General features: G+C 42.5%; 2 protein-coding genes across 2 annotated transcripts; both read left to right on the plus strand.

Moving 5' to 3' along the window:
- The first annotated feature begins 628 nt into the window (after positions 1-628).
- On the plus strand, positions 629-10,165 carry LOC128231552 (sulfotransferase 1A1-like). Its single transcript, XM_052944546.1, has 6 exons — positions 629-985; positions 2,100-2,259; positions 8,042-8,202; positions 8,378-8,478; positions 8,659-8,830; positions 9,414-10,165. The coding sequence occupies exons 1-6, from the start codon at positions 784-786 to the stop codon at positions 9,524-9,526; spliced, it is 909 nt and encodes a 302-aa protein (XP_052800506.1). The 5' UTR covers positions 629-783; the 3' UTR covers positions 9,527-10,165.
- Positions 10,166-10,328: 163 nt separating this feature from the next.
- LOC128231551 (uncharacterized) lies at positions 10,329-19,535 on the plus strand. Its single transcript, XM_052944545.1, has 20 exons — positions 10,329-10,611; positions 10,744-10,912; positions 11,078-11,252; positions 11,431-11,603; positions 11,770-11,842; positions 12,047-12,166; positions 12,532-12,681; positions 12,887-13,089; positions 13,266-13,365; positions 13,627-13,754; positions 13,962-14,078; positions 14,679-14,830; positions 15,271-15,391; positions 15,675-15,831; positions 16,064-16,266; positions 17,112-17,252; positions 17,847-17,976; positions 18,222-18,401; positions 18,618-18,714; positions 19,143-19,535. Exons 1-20 carry the CDS (start codon positions 10,481-10,483, stop codon positions 19,216-19,218), a joined length of 2,796 nt encoding a protein of 931 aa, XP_052800505.1. The 5' UTR covers positions 10,329-10,480; the 3' UTR covers positions 19,219-19,535.
- The last annotated feature ends 524 nt before the right edge of the window (positions 19,536-20,059 follow it).

Below are 20,059 nucleotides of genomic sequence, written 5' to 3' on the forward strand. Positions count from 1 at the left end.
ATCTAAACGATTGGACACGGTGGTGCTGGCCTCGTTTTTAAACGATTGGACACGGTGGTGCTGGCCTCGTATTTAAACGATTGGACACGGTGGTGCTGGCCTCGTATCTAAACGATTGGACACGGTGGTGCTGGCCTCGTATCTAAACGATTGGACACGGTGGTGCTGGCCTCGTATCTAAACGATTGGACACGGTGGTGCTGGCCTCGTATTTAAACGATTGGACACGGTGGTGCTGGCCTCGTATTTAAACGATTGGACACGGTGGTGCTGGCCTCGTATTTAAACGATTGGACACGGTGGTGCTGATCTCGTATTTAAACGATTGGACACGATGGTGCTGACCTCGTATTTAAACGATTGTACACGGTGGTTCTGGCCTCGTATTTAAACGATTGTACACGGTGGTTCTGGCCTCGTATTTAAACGATTGGACACGATGGTGCTGGCCTCGTATTTAAACGATTTGACACGGTGGTGCTGGTCTCGTATTTAAACTATTTGACACGGTGTTGCTGGCTTCATGTAGTCTTCATGCAGCGGGTCTTCAATAAGGGAGATAATGATACAGGGCTATTTGTTGTTTCGTTAAGGCAGTTATTTCTCATACAGAGAAAATCAATCATACACTTGTATTATGTTATTAAGTTACTTGTCTTGTATAATTGGCATGGACTGGGTGACAACTTTGTATAAACTGTATAATACTTTATGCACTGTGTACAAATGTTAAGTAAACTCATGTACAAGTAACTTAATAGCGTAAGCGGAATATAATTATACATGTATGTTAGTAAACATTTTACCATGAGTGTAATGAGCATTTCAGATGTGGGCGGTGATCATTTTAATATTGTGGATTTCGGAGAATTCAAATCATCTCTGTTTGGCAAGTCACTCGAGTGTATCAAAGAATTAAATGCCAAACTTCCGGATTTTAAATTTCGAGATGGAGATATCCTTCTGGCTTCATATCCGAAAACAGGTAACCTTCACATCATGGCTTGTATAAACACGTGGGCTTCCCATTTCGGCTGGTATAGACAGATCTATAAGACTCACATTATGGCTGAAAATAACTGGTAAGCTTCACATCATGGCTGGCATGTTTAAGTACTAAATTATAGTATAAGTCTAACGTAGTATACGCATGCGCAAAGGACGACGTCACGGCGGCTAAATTTTAATTCATTTTGGCGGGAAAGTTAAAAAAAACCCAACTTTTTGGCTAGAATATTTTTTAAAAACTCGGCGGCCATTTTGGATGACGTCTGTGGACAATGGCCTAATGAAATGTTATTTCAGATCTCCACAGTGTCCATGGTGTGTTGATATTAGATCGGGTTCCTCAACATTACCCCATTGAAATGTTAATCTTCATTACAATGTCCATATATCATGTTCTGTTCTGACGAAGCAACATTTAGTTAGATATCCTAAGATCTTGTCGTCGGATTATACAAAACAAGTAAGTCACTTTATTTATTTATTTCAATTTTATTTAACCCTTTACTCACGATCTTAGATTGTGACAACGTCGGGTTTATTATATTTTATTTCACTACTAAGTTGAAATCGGGGAGTTTTGGAAAAGTTAAGTGACGTTGTAAAGTGATGTCATCATTTTTCAACTCGCTCTTACGCTCATAGTTCACAAGCCATTTGCTCGGGCTTGTCGAGTAGATTCCAAAAATGTATACGTTTACCGGTCTATCTTTCATCATGTTCACCTCTCAAAGCGAACCTCAGTGGACTCGCTGAAGCGTAAAATGACTAGTATTAATAGTATAACTAGTATAACTAGTACAACCTTATTGATATACCGAATAAATGAATATAATTATGATTTGAAAAGCTATATCTTGTTATAAACACAAACCGTATGTCAAATCGCTCATGCGTAAAAAGTAACTTTTCTTACTTACATACTCTTCAGCTTCAAGGTTTGGGCTCCGGTTGCAATTAAATGAAGGATTCTGTTTGAAAGATACGATTTATACTTACACCATCACATGATGTCCATGTCGTGTTCTATAGAGGCATTCACTGCCTAGTTTCATATGGTTGTTTGGTATAATATGAGTATGATTTCCTTGCAGGCTGCGCATGGACGTACGAGATCTTGACGATGCTGCTTGCGGGCCGGGCGGTGAAACCGGATCACGGAAAGATGGACAGCATGCTAGAGGCGAATCTACCGGCTGACATCGACCGCCAGCCTTCCCCGCGCGTCCTTAACTCGCACCTGCCACATCACAGGTGAACTTCCGGGATATATTATCTGTAAAGTGACAACTATATTCTGAAATAAAAGACGAAGCAGAACACGTAATAAGGGCAAGACCCACTATAACCGCCTCGACGGACCAAGATGTAATTAAGTGTTTCTGTAAACTGTGCACGGGTTTATATCATTCTTTCTTGGTGATAAATATTCCCTAAATAGCCCTTAATATAATTATGTAGTACTATCAGTCTTTAAAATATATGTTGGTGCGACATGTTTGAACGCCAAAACCAAAGTTTCCAAACATGTTTTAAGCATATTCGGACCACTTAATCACATTTGGCTGAGGATAGGTGAGCGATTTAGGGCATACCTGTGCATAACAGGTACTCGCACTATGAAACTGTATACAGTCGAACCCCGTTCGCTCGAACTCCCAGGGACCGGCGAAAATACCTCGAGCCGTAGAAAATTCGAGCCAAGCTGGAATGCTTACATTCAGTATATAGGAACCGGTTCTTTACATCTTGTTCGAGCCAATATGGATTTCGAGCCAAGCGAGTTCGAGCCAACGGGGTTCGACTGTATATTAAAGTTTCCGAATAGCGTTTTGGTAAACCATTAAAAATATAAATAAGTTTGTCGCAGTGAAAGCATTCTAGTATCGATAAATGAGTACCATTTTGAGGCCTTAAATTGCCAATCTGTTCTATAAACCACCGTGCTTTACAATAATGTGTCCCTGAATTGTCCAGCTGTTCTCAAACCACCGTGGACTACCATTATGAGGTCCTTATATGCCCAAATGTCCTCAAAATCACCATGCACTACCATAATGAGGCCCTGAATTGCCCAGCTGTCATCAAACCACCGTGCACTATCATTATGAGGCCTTGCATTGCCCAGCTCTCCTCAAACCACCATGTATTACCAATTACCATTATGAGGCCCTGAATTGCCCATGTGTCCTCACAATCACCTTGCACTACCATTATGAGGCCCTGAATTGGCCATGTGTCCTCAAATCACCATGCCCTACCATCATGAAGCCCTGTATCGCCCAACTGTCCTTAAACCACCATGCACTACCATCATGAGGCCCTGTATCGCCCAACTGTCCTCAAACCACCATGCATTACTACTATGAGGCCCTGAGTTGCCTAGCTGTCCAACCACAGTGCACTACCATTATGAGGCCCTAAATCGCCTAGCTGTCCTTAAACCACCGTGTATTACCATTATGAGGCCCTGAATCGCCACGCTTTCCTCAAACCACCGTGCACTATCATTATGAGGCCCTGAACTGCCTTGCAGTCGTCAAACCACCGTGCACTACTATTATGAGGCCCTGAACTGCCTTGCAGTCCTCGAACCACCGTGCACTACCATTATGATGCCCTGACTTGCCCAGCTGGCCTCAAACCACCATGCACTACCATTATGAGGCCCTAAATCGCCTAGCTGTCCTTAAACCACCGTGCATTACCACTATGAGGCCCTGAGTTGCCTAGCTGTCCTCAAACCACAGTGCACTACCATTATGAGGCCCTAAATCGCCTAGCTGTCCTTAAACCACCGTGTATTACCATTATGAGGCCCTGAATCGCCACGCTTTCCTCAAACCACCGTGCACTATCATTATGAGGCCCTGAACTGCCTTGCAGTCGTCAAACCACCGTGCACTACTATATGAGGCCCTGAACTGCCTTGCAGTCCTCGAACCACCGTGCACTACCATTATGATGCCCTGACTTGCCCAGCTGGCCTCAAACCACCATGCACTACCATTATGAGGCCCTAAATCGCCTAGCTGTCCTTAAACCACCGTGTATTACCACTATGAGGCCCTGAGTTGCCTAGCTGTCCTCAAACCACAGTGCACTACCATTATGAGGCCCTAAATCGCCTAGCTGTCCTTAAACCACCGTGTATTACCATTATGAGGCCCTGAATCGCCACGCTTTCCTCAAACCACCGTGCACTATCATTATGAGGCCCTGAACTGCCTTGCAGTCGTCAAATCACCGTGCACTACCATTATGATGCCCTGACTTGCCCAGCTGTCCTCAAACCACCATGCACTACTACTATGAGGCCCTGAATTCCCCAGCAGTCCTCAAACCACCACCATGTACTACCATTATGAGATCCTCAATTCCCCAGCTCTCCTCAAACCAAAGTGTACTATCATTATAAGACCATGAATTGCCAAACTGTCCTCAAATCACCGTGCTCTACACCTACGAAACCTGCAATCGTCCAGCTCTCCTCAAACCACCGTGCACTATCATTATGAGGCCCTGAATTTCCCAGCTGTCATCAAACCACCGTGCACTATCATTATGAGGCCCTGAATTTCCCAGCTGTCATCAAACCACCGTTCACTATCATTATGAGGTCCTGCATTGCACAGCTCTCCTCAAACCACCATGTATTACCAATTACCATTATGAGGCCCTGAATTACCCAGCAGTCCTCAAACAACCGTGTATTACCTTTATGAGTCCCTGAATTACCCAGCAGTCCTCAAACCACCGTGTATTACCATTTTGAGGCCCTGAATTGCCCAGCAGTCCTTAAACCACCGTGTATTACCATTATGAGGCTCTGAATTGCCCAGCTGTCCTCAAACCACAGTGCACTACCATTATGAGACCCTGATTTTCCCAGCTGTCTTAAAATCACCGTGCACTACCATTAAGAGGCCCTGAATTGCCCAGCTGTCCTCGAACCACCGTGCACTATCATTATGAGGCCCTACATTGCCCAGCTGTCCTCAAAACACTGTGTATTACCATTATGAGGCCCTGAAATACCCAGCTGTCCTCAAACCAAAGTGTACTATCATGAGACCCTGAATTGCCAAACTGTCCTCAAATCACCGTGCTCTTCACCTACGAAACCTGCAATCGTCCAGCTCTCCTCAAACCACCGTGCACTATCATTATGAGACCCTGATTTGCACAGCTGTCATCAAACCACCGTGTTCTACCATTATGAGACCCTGAATTGCCCAGCTGTCCTCAAACCACCATACACTACTTTTATGAGGCCCTGAATTTCCCAGCTCTCCTCAAACCAAAGTGTACTACCATTATGAGACCCTGAATTGCCCAGCTGTTCTCAAATCACAATGCACTACTATTATGAGACCCTGAATTGCCCAGCAGTCCTTAAACCACCGTGTATTACCATTATGAGGCCTTGAATTACCTTGCAGTCCTAAAACCACCGTGCACTACCATTATGAAGCCCTGAATCGCCAAGCTGTCCTCAAACCACCGTGGACTGTAATAATGGGGCCCTGAATTGTCCAGCTGTCCTAAAACCACCGTGCACTGCCATTACGAAGCCCCCCCATCGTCCAGCTGTCCTCATACCCCCGTGCACTATCATTATGAATCACTGAATCCCCGAGCTGTCCTCAAACCACCGTGCACTACTACTTTTAGGCCCTGAAATGCCCAACTATCCTCTAGCCAGCGTGTATTACCATTATGAGGCCCTGAATTACCCAGCTGTCGTCAAATCACCGTGCACCATCATTATGAGGCCCTGAATTGCCCAGCTGTCCTTAAACCACAGTGCACTATCATTATGAGGCTCTGAATTGCCAAGCTGTCCTCAAACCACCGTGCAGTATCATTATGAGGCCTTGAATTTCCCAGCTGTCTTAAAATCACCGTGCACTACCATTATGAGGCTCTGAATTGCCCAGCTGTCCTCGAACCACCGTGCACTATCATTATGAGGCCCTACATTGCCCAGCTGTCCTCAAACCATCGTGCACTATCATTATGAGACCCTGAATTTCCCAGCTGTCTTAAAATCAGCGTGCACTACCATTATGAGGCCCTGAATTGCCCAGCTGTCCTCGAACCACCGTGCACTATCATTATGAGGCCCTACATTGCCCAGCTGTCCTCAAACCACCGTTTATTACCATAATGATGCCCTGAATTACTCAGCAGTCCTCAAAACACTGTGTATTACCATTATGAGGCCCTGAATTACCCAGCTGTCCTCAAACCGCCGTGCACTACCATTATGAGACCCTGAATTGCCCAGCTGTCTTAAAACCACCGTGCACTATCATTATGAGTCCCTGCATTGCCCAGCTGTCCTCAAACCACCATGTATTACCAATTACCATTATGAGGCCCTGAATTACCCAGCAGTCCTCAAACAACCGTGCATTACCATTATGAGTCCCTGAATTACCCAGCAGTCCTAAAACCACCGTGCACTGTAATTTTTGGGCCCTGAATTGCCCAGCTGTTCTAAAACCACCGTGCACTACCATTACGAAGCCCCCTGTCGCCGAACTGTCCACAAACCAGCGTGCACAACCATTACGAAGCCCCCATTCGTCCATCTGTCCTCATACCCCCGTGCACTATCATTATGAGACCCTGAATCCCCGAGCTGTCCTCAAACCACCATGCACTACTACTTTTAGGCCTTGAATTGCCCAATTATCCTCTAACCACCGTGTATTACTAATATGAGGCCCTGAATTACCCAGCTGTCGTCAAACCACCGTACACTATCATTATGAGTCCCTGAATTACCCAGCAGTCCTCAAACCATAGTGTATTACCATTATGAGGCCCTGAATTGCCCAGCTGTCATTAAACCACCGTGCACTATCATTATGAGGCTCTGAATTGCACAGCTGTCCTCAAACCACCGTGCACTATCATTATGAGGCTCTGAATTACCCAGCAGTCCTCAAACCATAGTGTATTACTATTATGAGGCTCTGAATTGCCCAGCTGTCCTCAAACCACCGTGCACTACCATTATGAGGCCCTGAATTGCCCAGCTGTTCTCGAACCACCGTGTACTATCATTATGAGGCCCTACATTGCCCAGCTGTCCTCAAACCACCGTTTATTACCATAATGATGCCCTGAATTACTCAGCAGTCCTCAAAACACTGTGTATTACCATTATGAGGCCCTGAATTACCCAGCTGTCCTCAAACCAAAGTGTACTATCATTATGAAACCCTGAATTGCCCAGCTGTCCTCAAACCACCCTGCTCTACCATTATGAGACCCTGAGTTGCCCAGCTGTCTTAAAACCACCGTGCACTACCATTATGAGGCCCTGAATTTCCCAGCTGTAATCAAACCACCCTGCACTATCATTATGAGGCCCTGCAATGCCCAGCTGTCCTCAAACCACCATGTATTACCAATTACCATTATGAGGCCCTGAATTACCCAGCAGTCCTCAAACCACCGTGTATTACCATTTTGAGGCCCTGAGTTACCCAGCAGTCATCAAACCACCGTGTATTACCATTGTGAGGCCCTGAATTGCCCAGCAGTCCCTAAACCACCGTGTATTACCATTATGAGGCCCTGAATTACCCAGCAATCCTCAAACCACCGTGTATTACCATTATGAGGCCCTGAATAGCCCAGCAGTCCTCAAACCACCGTGCACCATCATTATGAGACCCTGAATTGCCCAGCAGTCCTGAAACCACCGTGGTCTACCATTACGAAGCCCCCAATCGCCTAGCTCTCCTCAAACCACCGTGTACTATCATTATGAGACCCTGAATTGCCCAGCAGTCCTGAAACCACCGTGGTCTACCATTACGAAGCCCCCAATCGCCTAGCTCTCCTCAAACCACCGTGTACTATCATTATGAGACCCTGAATTGCCCAGCAGTCCTGAAACCACCGTTGTCTACCATTACGAAGCCCCCAATCGCCTAGCTCTCCTCAAACCACCGTGTACTATCATTATGAGACCCTGAATTACCCAGTCGACTTTATAAAACCACTGCGCACTTTATAGGGTACCTGTTGACATACGGAACAAGAAGGTGAAGGTCGTGTTTGTGTTGCGGAACCCGAAGGACGCGGCTGTGTCTTACTTCAACATGATGGTGGGGATGAAACACTACAACTACAGCGGCAACTTTCAAAACTGGCTACCTCTCTACATGAACGGACCGTGTATGTACAGCAAAGCATGCATGGGATAGCACATTCGTACAACCGACGTTTTCAAATGTTCTTTTTAGGATCGAACTTAGTTTATAATAAAGAGCTTTATTACACACCACTTTATACTTTTCAATAAAGCGTTTAGTTTTACTTGAATGTACGTGTTTTTTGTTTCCCCTGACAGTGGCATTCATACCGTACACGGACTATCTACAGGAGTGGGAACAGGTGTACCGGGACCAACTGTACGACATGATCATCGTTTACTTTGAGGACATGAAGAAGGCATGTATATAAAAGCGCGCCCCACCTGCCCCAACACACTTGCCACTTTGGGACTTTAAACCGTAAAATTGCGCCATGTCAGTCCATGTAAGAGTATGATTTTCATACCTATTAATTAGCACATACATTCCATTTCAAATGATTTGTATCTTTATGCTTAGCGTGACTATTTTTTTCCAGAATACGATGCATGAAGTAAAAAGGCTCGCCGACTTTCTCGGTGTATCGTACGCAGATGAGCTTTTGGAGGAGATTTCCGGCAAGTGCCAATTCAAGGAGATGCAAAACCGATATGACAAAGATATGATGGGCAAATATAAAGACGAAGTCAATTATGGGTTTTTGAGAAAAGGTACAGTAATCGACTATACTTTCAACTTAAATTCAAAGAAACGCCAACTACCGCAATGCAGGAAACATAAGCAGGGAAAACATTGCAAATATACATCACTTAACACTGGATTGAGTTCCCTTGGCTACGCGATGCAAACACCACAGTCAATGAAGTTTTCTGAAAATATTGTATTTTGAATGTAAAAAATGACTGTACATAAATTTTGTTGTATATCAAACAGCTAAATATATTCAGATAATGGACCTAGAAATATACACACATTATTAAGTCGTCAGATAATGGACCTAGAAATATACACACATTATTAAGTCGTCAGATAATGGACCTAGAAATATACACACATTATTAAGTCGTCAGATAATGGACCTAGAAATATACACACATTATTAAGTCGTCAGATAATGGACCTAGAAATATACACACATTATTAAGTCGTCAGATACTGAACCTTTCGTAAAGTCGCTGATTTATTTATTCATTTATGATATGCAATGTCATTGACCGTTACTCTACCGTGTTTAACAGTGTTGAATTGAGCAGTCACATAAACATTCGAATACCCTCTGCTTTTTTCTTGCAGGCGAGGTTGGAGACTGGAAGCGTTGGTTCACGGTGGCTATGAGTGAGGAATATGACGCCCATCTACAACAGCACCTCGCGGGCTCCATGTTTCAATTCAAATATGCATTGTGACAGCTGGCCATGTTAAAACATTATAATATAGTACTATTTAACATTTTGTGTAATATTGTCCCTAAATCGGATTGTCTTTCATTGGTGACGTGCGTTTAGTGACGTCAACAGTTCGGCTGTGAGATCCATTTGATCCCGATATTATTTAAGCAAGATATTTATGTTTTCAGACCGAAATTTGTTTTTGTCTCGTCCAAAAATATACATGAACGGGAAATAAACTGTAACACTGAATTAACTAATTAACTTATGTGTCCCTCTTAGCGAGACTTTTTCAATGATGTTTTAAACGAAAGTTCCGACGCATGTCTTACAAAGAGTCTCCCTAGAAGTGTTCAAGCACACCTTGAAATTGCATATAAAAGGTTTCAAGCATGCGAAACGCAATATTTTCCGCAAGGGAACTTAAAATAAAATAAAAACTGTTGATTTGGTTTTTATCGGTAATTAATATTCCCAATTGTTTCCCCTCGTATACCGCTTGAAGCTGATTTCTTTCATCGATTCCGAGCGAGTTGTGTGCCTATTTCCAATGTTAAGCCCTCGTTAACACTACAGTTTGAATTTGCAGATATAAAATGCCATTTCGGGACATATACTTTCACTGGGAGTTTGATCTATTTCCATTTATTTTTTAAACTATGACCTTTTTCGACTTTCAAAATATCTTTTTTCTGGTTCATGTTGAAAAAAGACAAACGTACATGTTTGTTTACGTGTGCTAAATATAACTAGTATAACCTATACGTAATGTGAAGGTTAACGATAAAATACATGAATGACCTACATTCGTATACCGCTGTAAGACAGACATGCTGCTCGCTAGCTGTATTGGAGATACGTGCAAGAATTGTTGACTTTCACACGGTAGTTGGTGAAACAGGTAAAACAAAGGTATATTTATGTGCACGTGAATAGCTGGCCATGATCAAGCGATAGCCAGTAAGCTGACCAATGGCTAGTGTAGAGCGAGAAAGGCTGAAAGAAGATAAATTTCGGAAACGGAGCTGGAAGCGCTGGGGTCCCTTCCTGTCTGAACGCCAGTGGGGTACCGTCCGCGAGGACTACTCGGCAGATGGAGACTGGTAAGCAGTTATACATGAATTTTCCTTTCAGTTTATTTCAATACGTCTACTTTCATTTTCAGTTTTAATGCATATAGTACATAATGTCTTGGTGTAGGATAACTTCAAATGTCACCATCGTTTTCTACCTAGTTGGTCTCATTTCCCCCACGAGCATGCACGGTCGCGGGCGTACCGGTGGGGAGAAGACGGTCTTTTTGGGGTCACGGAAAGTCATTGCCGCCTCTGTCTATCCCTTGCTCTGTGGAATGGCAAGGACCCCATTCTCAAGGAACGACTCTTCGGTCTAAATAGTCATCAGGTCAGTGTCGTAGTTTCGATAACGATGCATTGCAAGTCAAGTACTTGTATACTTTGTGTGTTAATTTCATTGACGTACCAACTGAAATAGACTGTCGTTTCATGAGATTTCATGAAGCAATTTAATTCGAGTGATGAGTAAACCTGAAGCAATCTTTGTTTTCAGGGCAACCACGGTGAGGACGTTAAGGAGCTGTACTATTACCTTGACAACACACCCACACACTCATATATGAAGGCCCTTTACAAATACCCGCACGCGGAGTTCCCTTACGCTAAGCTTGAGACGGAAAACGCGCGCCGGGGCGTCAACGACCCCGAGTATGAGATCCTTGATACAGGTAGGCCCTCCATCCCATCACTTAAATCACGTGCACAGTTGTTTGATTGTTATTCGATGGTTTTGAATCTACCCACTACCGAATGCGGATGCATTACAAGGCTACGTGTTTCACCGGTGACGACGGAGCGGTAAACGGCCCTGTCTACTACTGTCATTATGAAGCTTACTCATTTCAGGAGTGTTTAACTATGGCCGCTACTTTGACGTTACGGTGGAGTACTGCAAGGCGAGCCCCAACGACATACTAGGCCGATATACGGTGGCCAACAGAGGGCCGGAGCGCGCCACGGTGCACGTGTTGCCGCAACTCTGGTATCGCAACATCTGGGACTGGGGAGAGGATTGCGAGGTATGATAATGAGGCATCAAACGGTCGAAGTCACATAAAATATGGATTATGGTTGTCAAGGCAGTGTGTGCTCTGTTATTTGCGACCTTGTTGTTGTAGTGTGATCAATGTCACATTTTGAGGTCGAACATCGCACATACATATTTTTTTTCCTTTACAACTGCAGGCATATCACGAGGTCAAGCCGATACTGGTCAAAGACAAATCCGGGAAGATCCGATGCGAACACCCAACACTAAGTATCCCGCTACTCTTAAACAGCTGCTATATACATGGATTTTTCATTATATAAGCAATACACTATGTTACAGTATATTTTTAACCATACACATTTAAGTAATACTGCAACACATGTCCCCTAAAGTCGTGTAAACTGGGGAACAACATATTCTTTGTTGAACTAAGCGAAAATTATTTCATTTTATTTCTTGCTCTTTGAGCAGGTGAGGTAGAGGATCGTCCGCGACTGAACTCGATGGATCGGTACGTGGAGGAGATGGAGCCGCCTCACGACCGCGCGTCCGTCCTTTACCACCAAACCTCCGTCCATGGCGAGGACAAAGGTGAGGCCGCCTACCCCATCGGGGCTACAGTCTGCCATATACATTCTCAATCAGCATTTTTTAATTAAAGTTTGACTTTGGTTGTGTGAACTAAGTGTTTTAGTTTATACTAATTTCTTTTAGCTCGATTTTGCTGATAGTTTCACTCTCGATTCCGTTTTCTGGGAAGGAACCGGTACTTTCGTCCATTTTGAGAGACAATGAAAAAGCTCCTCAGTTGGAAATTGAACCCACCACCTCTTGGGTGCTGAGAGGCAAAATTTGGAGTTTTGCTTAATAATTTGCTAATTATAAATTACAGGTGCTAATAGCAATAATTAGCAAAAAAAGAGGAAAATCGACTTTCATTTTCATCATTTTTTCAGGAGTGTTTTTCTTCGAGTTAGGGCCTGACCAAGATGACAAGGCTGTTCCTGTTTTGTTTACCGAGAATTCAACCAACGCGGAAAAGTTATATGGTGGATCAAACAAATCAAAATACGTCAAAGACGCCTTTCATCACTACGTTATTAATGGTGAGATCAGATTATTGCGAGCCATTACTAGAACTCTAGAAATAAGTTCGAGATGTTCACGGAACATTTTCCTAGTAGACCAATGCTATATGAAAATTTATTTGCTCAATGATCATTCCCTATTTGTATCACGGTAGACATGTCAAATCTTTAAATACCCAAATTGTCTTTTTGGAGTTAATGGATGTTCTGAAATATTATACAGGTCAGACTGACACAGTGAACCCTAAACAGTATGGCACCAAGTGCGCGGGTCACTATGTCTTTGACCTTGACCCCGGTCAGGAAGTGGTGATCAAAGTGAGGCTCTACCAGGGTGCTGAGAAGCCGAATGGGTTGACTTTTGGGGATGACTTTGATGAGGTGTTCCAAGAAAGGATCAAGGAAGCTAATGAATTTTACAAAGAGGTATGGTTTCTGCGAAATAGAGCGTTGACAATTCCTAGGAGATTGCTTAAAAACTGAAACACACATTATAGTAGAAAAGATAGACACATGTTACATTTGCGAGTCTTTAATTTGTCAGCGTTAATGAACTATGTATTGTAATAATGTATATGAACGTTTGTGACGCGCCATTTAAGGTTATGCCTCCCAACATCAGCCCCGAGAGTGCGAGAATAGCCAGACAAGCCTTTGCTGGGGTGCTGTGGAATAAACAGTTTTACTATTATATCATTAAAGGTAAGTTTGCTTATTTTTATTTCGACACTTTACAATGGATGTGTTTGTCACTTTAATGAATCGGAATATAGAGTTTGTAGAGACCCCGGTCACGGTCCTTGGCCGGCAGCCACCTTATTGCCGTCATTATTGATACCACATCGACGTGATCATATTTATATAGTATATTTTGCCTTCCCGATTACCTTAACAAGTGTTGTATAACGTTATATGTAAGGGACGCATCGTGTGGTTAGCTTTCTTTATATTTTGACGCTGTAGAGTGGATGCGCGGGGATGCTGGGCAGACCCCGCCCGAGGAGAGCCGGCAGCAGGACCGGAACCGCGAGTGGCAGCACCTCAACAACAAAGACGTCATATCCGTCCCTGACAAATGGGAGTACCCTTTTGTACGATCACCTATATTTAGCCCAGCAGCTATTTCATCAGAATATAAATTAGGTTGAATAGGGATCCATTCGTACAATATGAAAATGCCCAATGCATTAATGTTTACATCAAATATGTACCTTGAAATTACAATTTGAAGCCTTCAAGCTCAACAAACTATTTCAACAGTACACATTTTATATCCAACCTGTCCGTGTCTATCACAGTACTGCACGTGGGGTTTGGCGCTGCAAATGATCCCGATGGCGCAGCTGGACATCCAATTCGCCAAGTCACAGCTGATTCTCCTCCTAAGCGAGTGGTACATGCAAGCTACCGGACAGGTACGTCCCAAGGGCCGCCATCATAGTCGCCATGTTTTGAAGAGGAAATCATTGAACAGCTGTTAAATCCTTCTACAATCAATGGATGATATAATGGGCTGAAGCCGGACTGTTCAGTTTAAGATTCCAGCGGTATTTAGTGATATGTTTTTGCACAGATCCACTTGTGTAGTACTGAGAAACCCATGGATTAAGTAGACACGTTTATGTATTTGATATTTTTGAATCAGTCTAAGATACAATTTGGTTTATACTAATTTATTTTAGCTCGATTGAGACGAAAGCTGATAGCTTATAAGATCACTCTCGAGTCCGTTTCCTGGGCAGAAACCAGTACTGTGTCCTTTTTGAGAGGCCATGAGAATGTACCCCTAGTGGGGATCGAACCCACAACCTCTTGGATGAGAGGCGGACACCTATACCACTAGACCACTCTCACCCCTAAGATACAATTTGAATGAGGTATTTAGGAAAGACGGGTTAACCCAATAAAGGATTTCCATTGCTTACGTGCACCGTGAAAAAAGCATACTCAAAACCAAAATGTAATGATTTTGTTTCTTCTTACACTTTTCCATTATCCTTAAATGATGTTCACAGCTGCCGGCGTACGAGTCCCGGTTGGACGACTTTACTCCGCCTCTACACGCGTATTCCGTCCTGAAGGTGTACAAGGCTTCCGGTCAACGGGGTCACCGGGACGAGCTTTTCCTCGCTAGGTGCTTCCACAAAATCGTCCTTAACTACACATGGTACGCATATTAAGTACTTACAAGGTTCGTGTAGATAAAACCACACCGCCGCGGAAAGAACGCTTAGACATGTCTGTTTTATTAAAGACAATTATCAAAGTCAGAGCTTCGGCCTTGTTATACAATTGCAATTTGCCATTGGCAACATGTATACCAAGTTACATTTGAATATATTCAATGGTTTTAGTGTTATGCCCAAGGTTGAATTTTTACACGATGATGACGCTGCTGACCGTGAACTGCTGACAACGACACCAATGCTGTGACAATACCTGGACTTTAATCTTCGAAAAATAAATTTGCTTTTAACTGGTGCATTTTACAAGTTAATTATATAGTTTAGTGTAAGCGTTGGTCTTACCCAATTAATTAATAATATTTTATAAAGAAAAATTTTGGCTAGCGTAGATTATAAGAATTGCAAACATTACTCATTACAGGTGGTTGAACCTGAAGGACTTTGAGGGACGCAATGTTGTGAGGGGCGGATTTATAGGCATCGACAACTTCGGCATTTTTGACAAGTCGCAGACACTTTCAGACTCGGGTACCATTGCTCATGTGAGACTTTTCAGCATTTTATCCTCGGGTACCATTGCTCATGTGAGACTTTTCAGCATTTTATCCTCGGGTACCATTGCTCATGTGAGACTTTTCAGCATTTTATCCTCGGGTACCATTGCTCATGTGAGACTTTTCAGCATTTTATCCTTTCATCTTGTCTGATAACTAACATTCACAAAGGCAAAAACTAAAACACGATTTCAAGTTATATCATGTTTTATGAGTACGTGCAAAAAAATAAACACAATATATAACAACCCTCCTTCTACTTTATTCCTAGGCGAATGCCATCCCGTGGATGGGTTTCCTGTGCTCCATCATGCTCGAAATCAGCCTCATTCTGGCACACCGGGACTGTATCTACCAGGACATGGCCTCCAAGTTCTTTGAAGATTTTGTCGTCGTCATGGACTCGCTAAACAGCGTCGATGATATTGGTACGTGTTCATGCTGTTTATGGTTGTTACATATGGGAATGTTAAAAATATAAACATCATACTAACTTACCGCTTTGTCTTTATTTCACACAGTAATTCACTATAAACATCAAGAAAATTGTTTAATGGCAAACGATTAATGGCAAATTGCTCGAAATATTTTTGCATGACTTCACTTGCATGAATTATTTTAGATTTGATATTCAATAATTTATAAAGTGCATGTTTTCAGGACAATGGAACGAGGCGGACGGGTTTTTCTACGACCATGTGAGGGAGGGGAAAACGAGCCATCCAGTGAAGATCCGCTCCACGACCGGCTTCGTGCCGCTGCTCTGCTGTCTCGTGCTCAATGACGTCGACTTTCGGGAGCACCCGGGTTTCGCTAAACGAACAAAGTGGTTCATAGAGAACCGAAGGGACCTTGCGAAGGGCGTAAGTGTTGATAACTGCCTACAAACAACTAACTTGAAAAATGGCCAATGGCGATGTTTTTGTATCAATTTGAAGAACCATAACTCCACTATCCATGAATCACATCGCTCCACCCCTCCCCCGTGATATTGTTTATGTTTGGACTGTGCTTGAAACCTGTTTCGGCAATGCTTTTGTTTGAAACAGATGGAAATGAGAAGTTGTACACATTACCAGAACTCTTTGACAAATACTTTAAACATAATGTATGTTTGATGATCATTTTCCATTGGCTATCGATCACAAATGGTTAGATTTAGTGAACCCTAAAAAGTTATATATACAATGTACCACAGAGTAATACCAATGGCAGAAAAGAAAGTGCTTTTAGAGCCATTCAATGACATACACTGGACGCTTATTTTCAAACCGTCTTTATGTGATGATAAACGTGTTATTTATACACCTGTGATCTGTAGACTTGATTAGCTAGATGTCTCGGACTTTAATGATCATAACATGGAAATACATTCTGAACTCTATAGGTGACCTTAAATGCTGTTCACAGCTGCCGGCGTTTAATGATCATGTTATGTTCACTAAATGGACGTTTGAAGGTCCCAACCGTCGAACGCGAGTCACGCTTTTCACTACATTGTAAATATAGGAACAATTTATGATGAGTGAGCAGCATTGTGTACTGCAAATACCATTGTTGCTGACACCCATCTTGACACACCATACTGCAAATACCATTGTTGCTGACACCCATCTTGAAACACCTTCAAATTGCTCGCTCTGCCAAAGATGCTATCATTCCTGGCCATTTCACATGTTCACTCTATCTAGCTCTATATTTAACCTAGATGTCGTTCATGACGCGGGGAAGCAAGGAGGGCTGTACTCTGCTGTCCATGGTCAACAAGGAGAAGCTTGTCAGGATCCTCGCACACATGCTGGATGAAAACAAGTTCCTCTCGCCCTACGGAATACGTTCCCTTTCGAAGGTCAGGTGGTGAATTTTAAAAATGCTGAATACTCTTGAGTTATGTAAGCCGTTTCATAAAGAATCACGCCGTTGGTTTTATGCATACATTATTACTGAACTGTTGAATATGTATCTTAGGTATGAAACCGCTCCTTGTTATGACGGAACTGCCCCGGTGGGCAATGATAACAAACAGTCTCAAGTCTGAGTTAAGCAGGAAGATATTTTTCTGAAGGAACAAAAATAAATTTAAATAAATGTAAAACATTCAAGTAATATAATTTAGCAAGGTTTTCCATAAGGGCTTTGCTGGAAGGAAATTACAATGAAGATTTACATTTGTTTAGTCTTGAGTCCTGAACTGAGACTTGAAACTGTTCGTAATCACTGCTCAGGTGCTCACCATTTTCAATCATGATAAAAAATTAAGTCATGTACATTTTTAAATTCCAAACATTCCTCGATTATAAAGAACTGAGAAATGCAGAAAACTGCAGGCTGTTTTGAATGCCCCTCCTCAGTAAGAACTACATTCATCTTTATGTAAGTGTGAAACTGCATTTCACATTTTGTTTTTGTTGCACGATAACCTTGAACAGCCATTTGTCAACAGGAGTACGAGGCAAGCCCGCATGAGTTTGAACTGTCCGGGGAGACGTATCGGGTCCAATACGAGGCCGGAGAGTCACGGACAGGAGAGTTCGGGGGCAATACCAACTGGCGGGGACCCGTCTGGATACCCAGTACGTCATGACCGATTTTAATATTTGTGGACGTTGTCTTGTGGAGTTAAAGTGGCATCATAGATTAAAATCAAAAGAATTCGTTTTGTGTAGCTTGAATATGTAAACATACACTTGTTTTGCAATGAAAGGTTATCATTAAAAGCATTTATTGTAAGTCCGGTTTTTATCTTTTATCTGTTTTAATTGAAACAAATAAATCTTTTTTATAGCACAGTTTACATAGTCGCTGTGAAATGTTTCAGTGAATTTCCTTATCATTGAGAACTTGCGTCGGTTCCACTACTTTTACGGCTCGGACCTGAGCGTCGAGTGCCCGACGGGATCTGGGGTGTTCATGGACCTGGGGGAGGTCGCCGACAATCTTGCTTGCCGCCTCGCAAACATCTTTCTTCCCGATCACACAGGCCGACGACCCTGCCATGGTACGCAGACTTCATTATACGAATACCTATGAATGTCCTGAATGTAGAACAGATTATTGTAAATAACTTATACCTTGACAGTTGGTAACAAAGCGTTAAGGATATTCTATGTATCATCACTCGCTGTCATATGTTGTTATGTTTGTATAACATACTTAATATCCTTTATATATCGGTAAGTAAACAAAAGTAAATGGTAAACATTGGCTACTTCAGGAGACGAGTCGGTTTATGCCAAGGACGCGCATTTCCAGAACCTGTGTCTGTTTTACGAGTACTTCAACGGTGACGATGGGAAGGGATGCGGCGCAAGGTAACTGGATGTACAAGTTGATATCCAGAGTTAAATACACTTACTAATGTAACCTCACTAGCGGGTTAAGGTATAGGGATAGCCCCCCCCCCCCCCCCTAAAAAAAGAAAGAAAGAAAAAAGAAAGAAAGAAAGAAAGAAAGAAAGAAAAAGAGAGAAAAGAAAAGAAAGAAAATCAAAAGGAGATCATTGTACAAGTAAATTTTTCAATATCTGTGACAAATGTTGTTAGAATACACCTGAATTAAACATTTTATTGGGGTGTATTCCGTTCTGTTATTATTCGTGGTGACCAACTTAAAAGTTAGTAATGTCAAAAGTGTGACATGTTTGCTCAACTCACCATTTAGTTCTGTCATTATGCAGTGATATGTGTTGTAGATTGTTATATTTATTCACCTATATGTTCACATATGTTCTTCCTTTCAGCCACCAGACGGGATGGACAGCCCTGGTTGCAAACTTGCTGTGCCAAAACCCTCTGGAAGATGAACTCATATTTTAAACCAACCTGCTCCCACTGTTAACCGCCTTAATAGTAGATTTTAGTTTATTTAGTTACTAAATAGACATAATTAGAATCATGAATGTATTGCACTGATTAATGTCATTAATGCTTACATGTGATAACACGTGAATTCATGCTGCATGACACGTGAACAGTTATATGTGACAATTTCTCAAAGTAAACGTTATTATTGTTTAATGATATATAATTATGAAGCGCTGTATAACAGTATTGTGCTTTTAGTGAAAAGTATTGTGCTATTAGTGTGGAATGTGTCGAATTAATTGTATCATCAATAAAATAACAAAGAACAATATGTTGATTTTTCTTCCTTTCCTGACATCACGAGAAAGCTTGAAGATCTGAAGAACACTGTTATTGACCCAGGAAGACTGTTACAGTATCCCACATCTCAAGTGTATCTGTACTTCAATGCTACATGTCTCAAGAAGATTCAGGAAATAAAGTTTTGCCTGTACCGGATGCCCGTTAATATTTAGATAAAAATGTGTTCTTCCAAGTATTGGACCTATTAGTTTTACTTGTTAACATCGTGAAATTCGACTCTGTAGAAGATCACCGTTTAGTGTGCCCCCCCCCCCACCCCCCTACGCACCAGATACCCAACCATTTATCATACTCTTAGAGCCTCTAGTTTTCTGTTTTGATGGTAGCCAGGTGCAAGTCTCAATTTGCGCCCCCTTATTGCGATCCCTCATTTTGCCCCGGAGTATAACGCCTCTTAATTAGCTGAATATTGACCGACTTGTTTGACCGACTTTTACTGACTACTGTGACAGTTTGTTAGCTTGCGTATGGCTAGTCCAAGTAGTGCATA

Source organism: Mya arenaria, chromosome 4 (assembly GCF_026914265.1).
Source record: "Mya arenaria isolate MELC-2E11 chromosome 4, ASM2691426v1".
NCBI classification, from domain to species: domain Eukaryota; kingdom Metazoa; phylum Mollusca; class Bivalvia; order Myida; family Myidae; genus Mya; species Mya arenaria.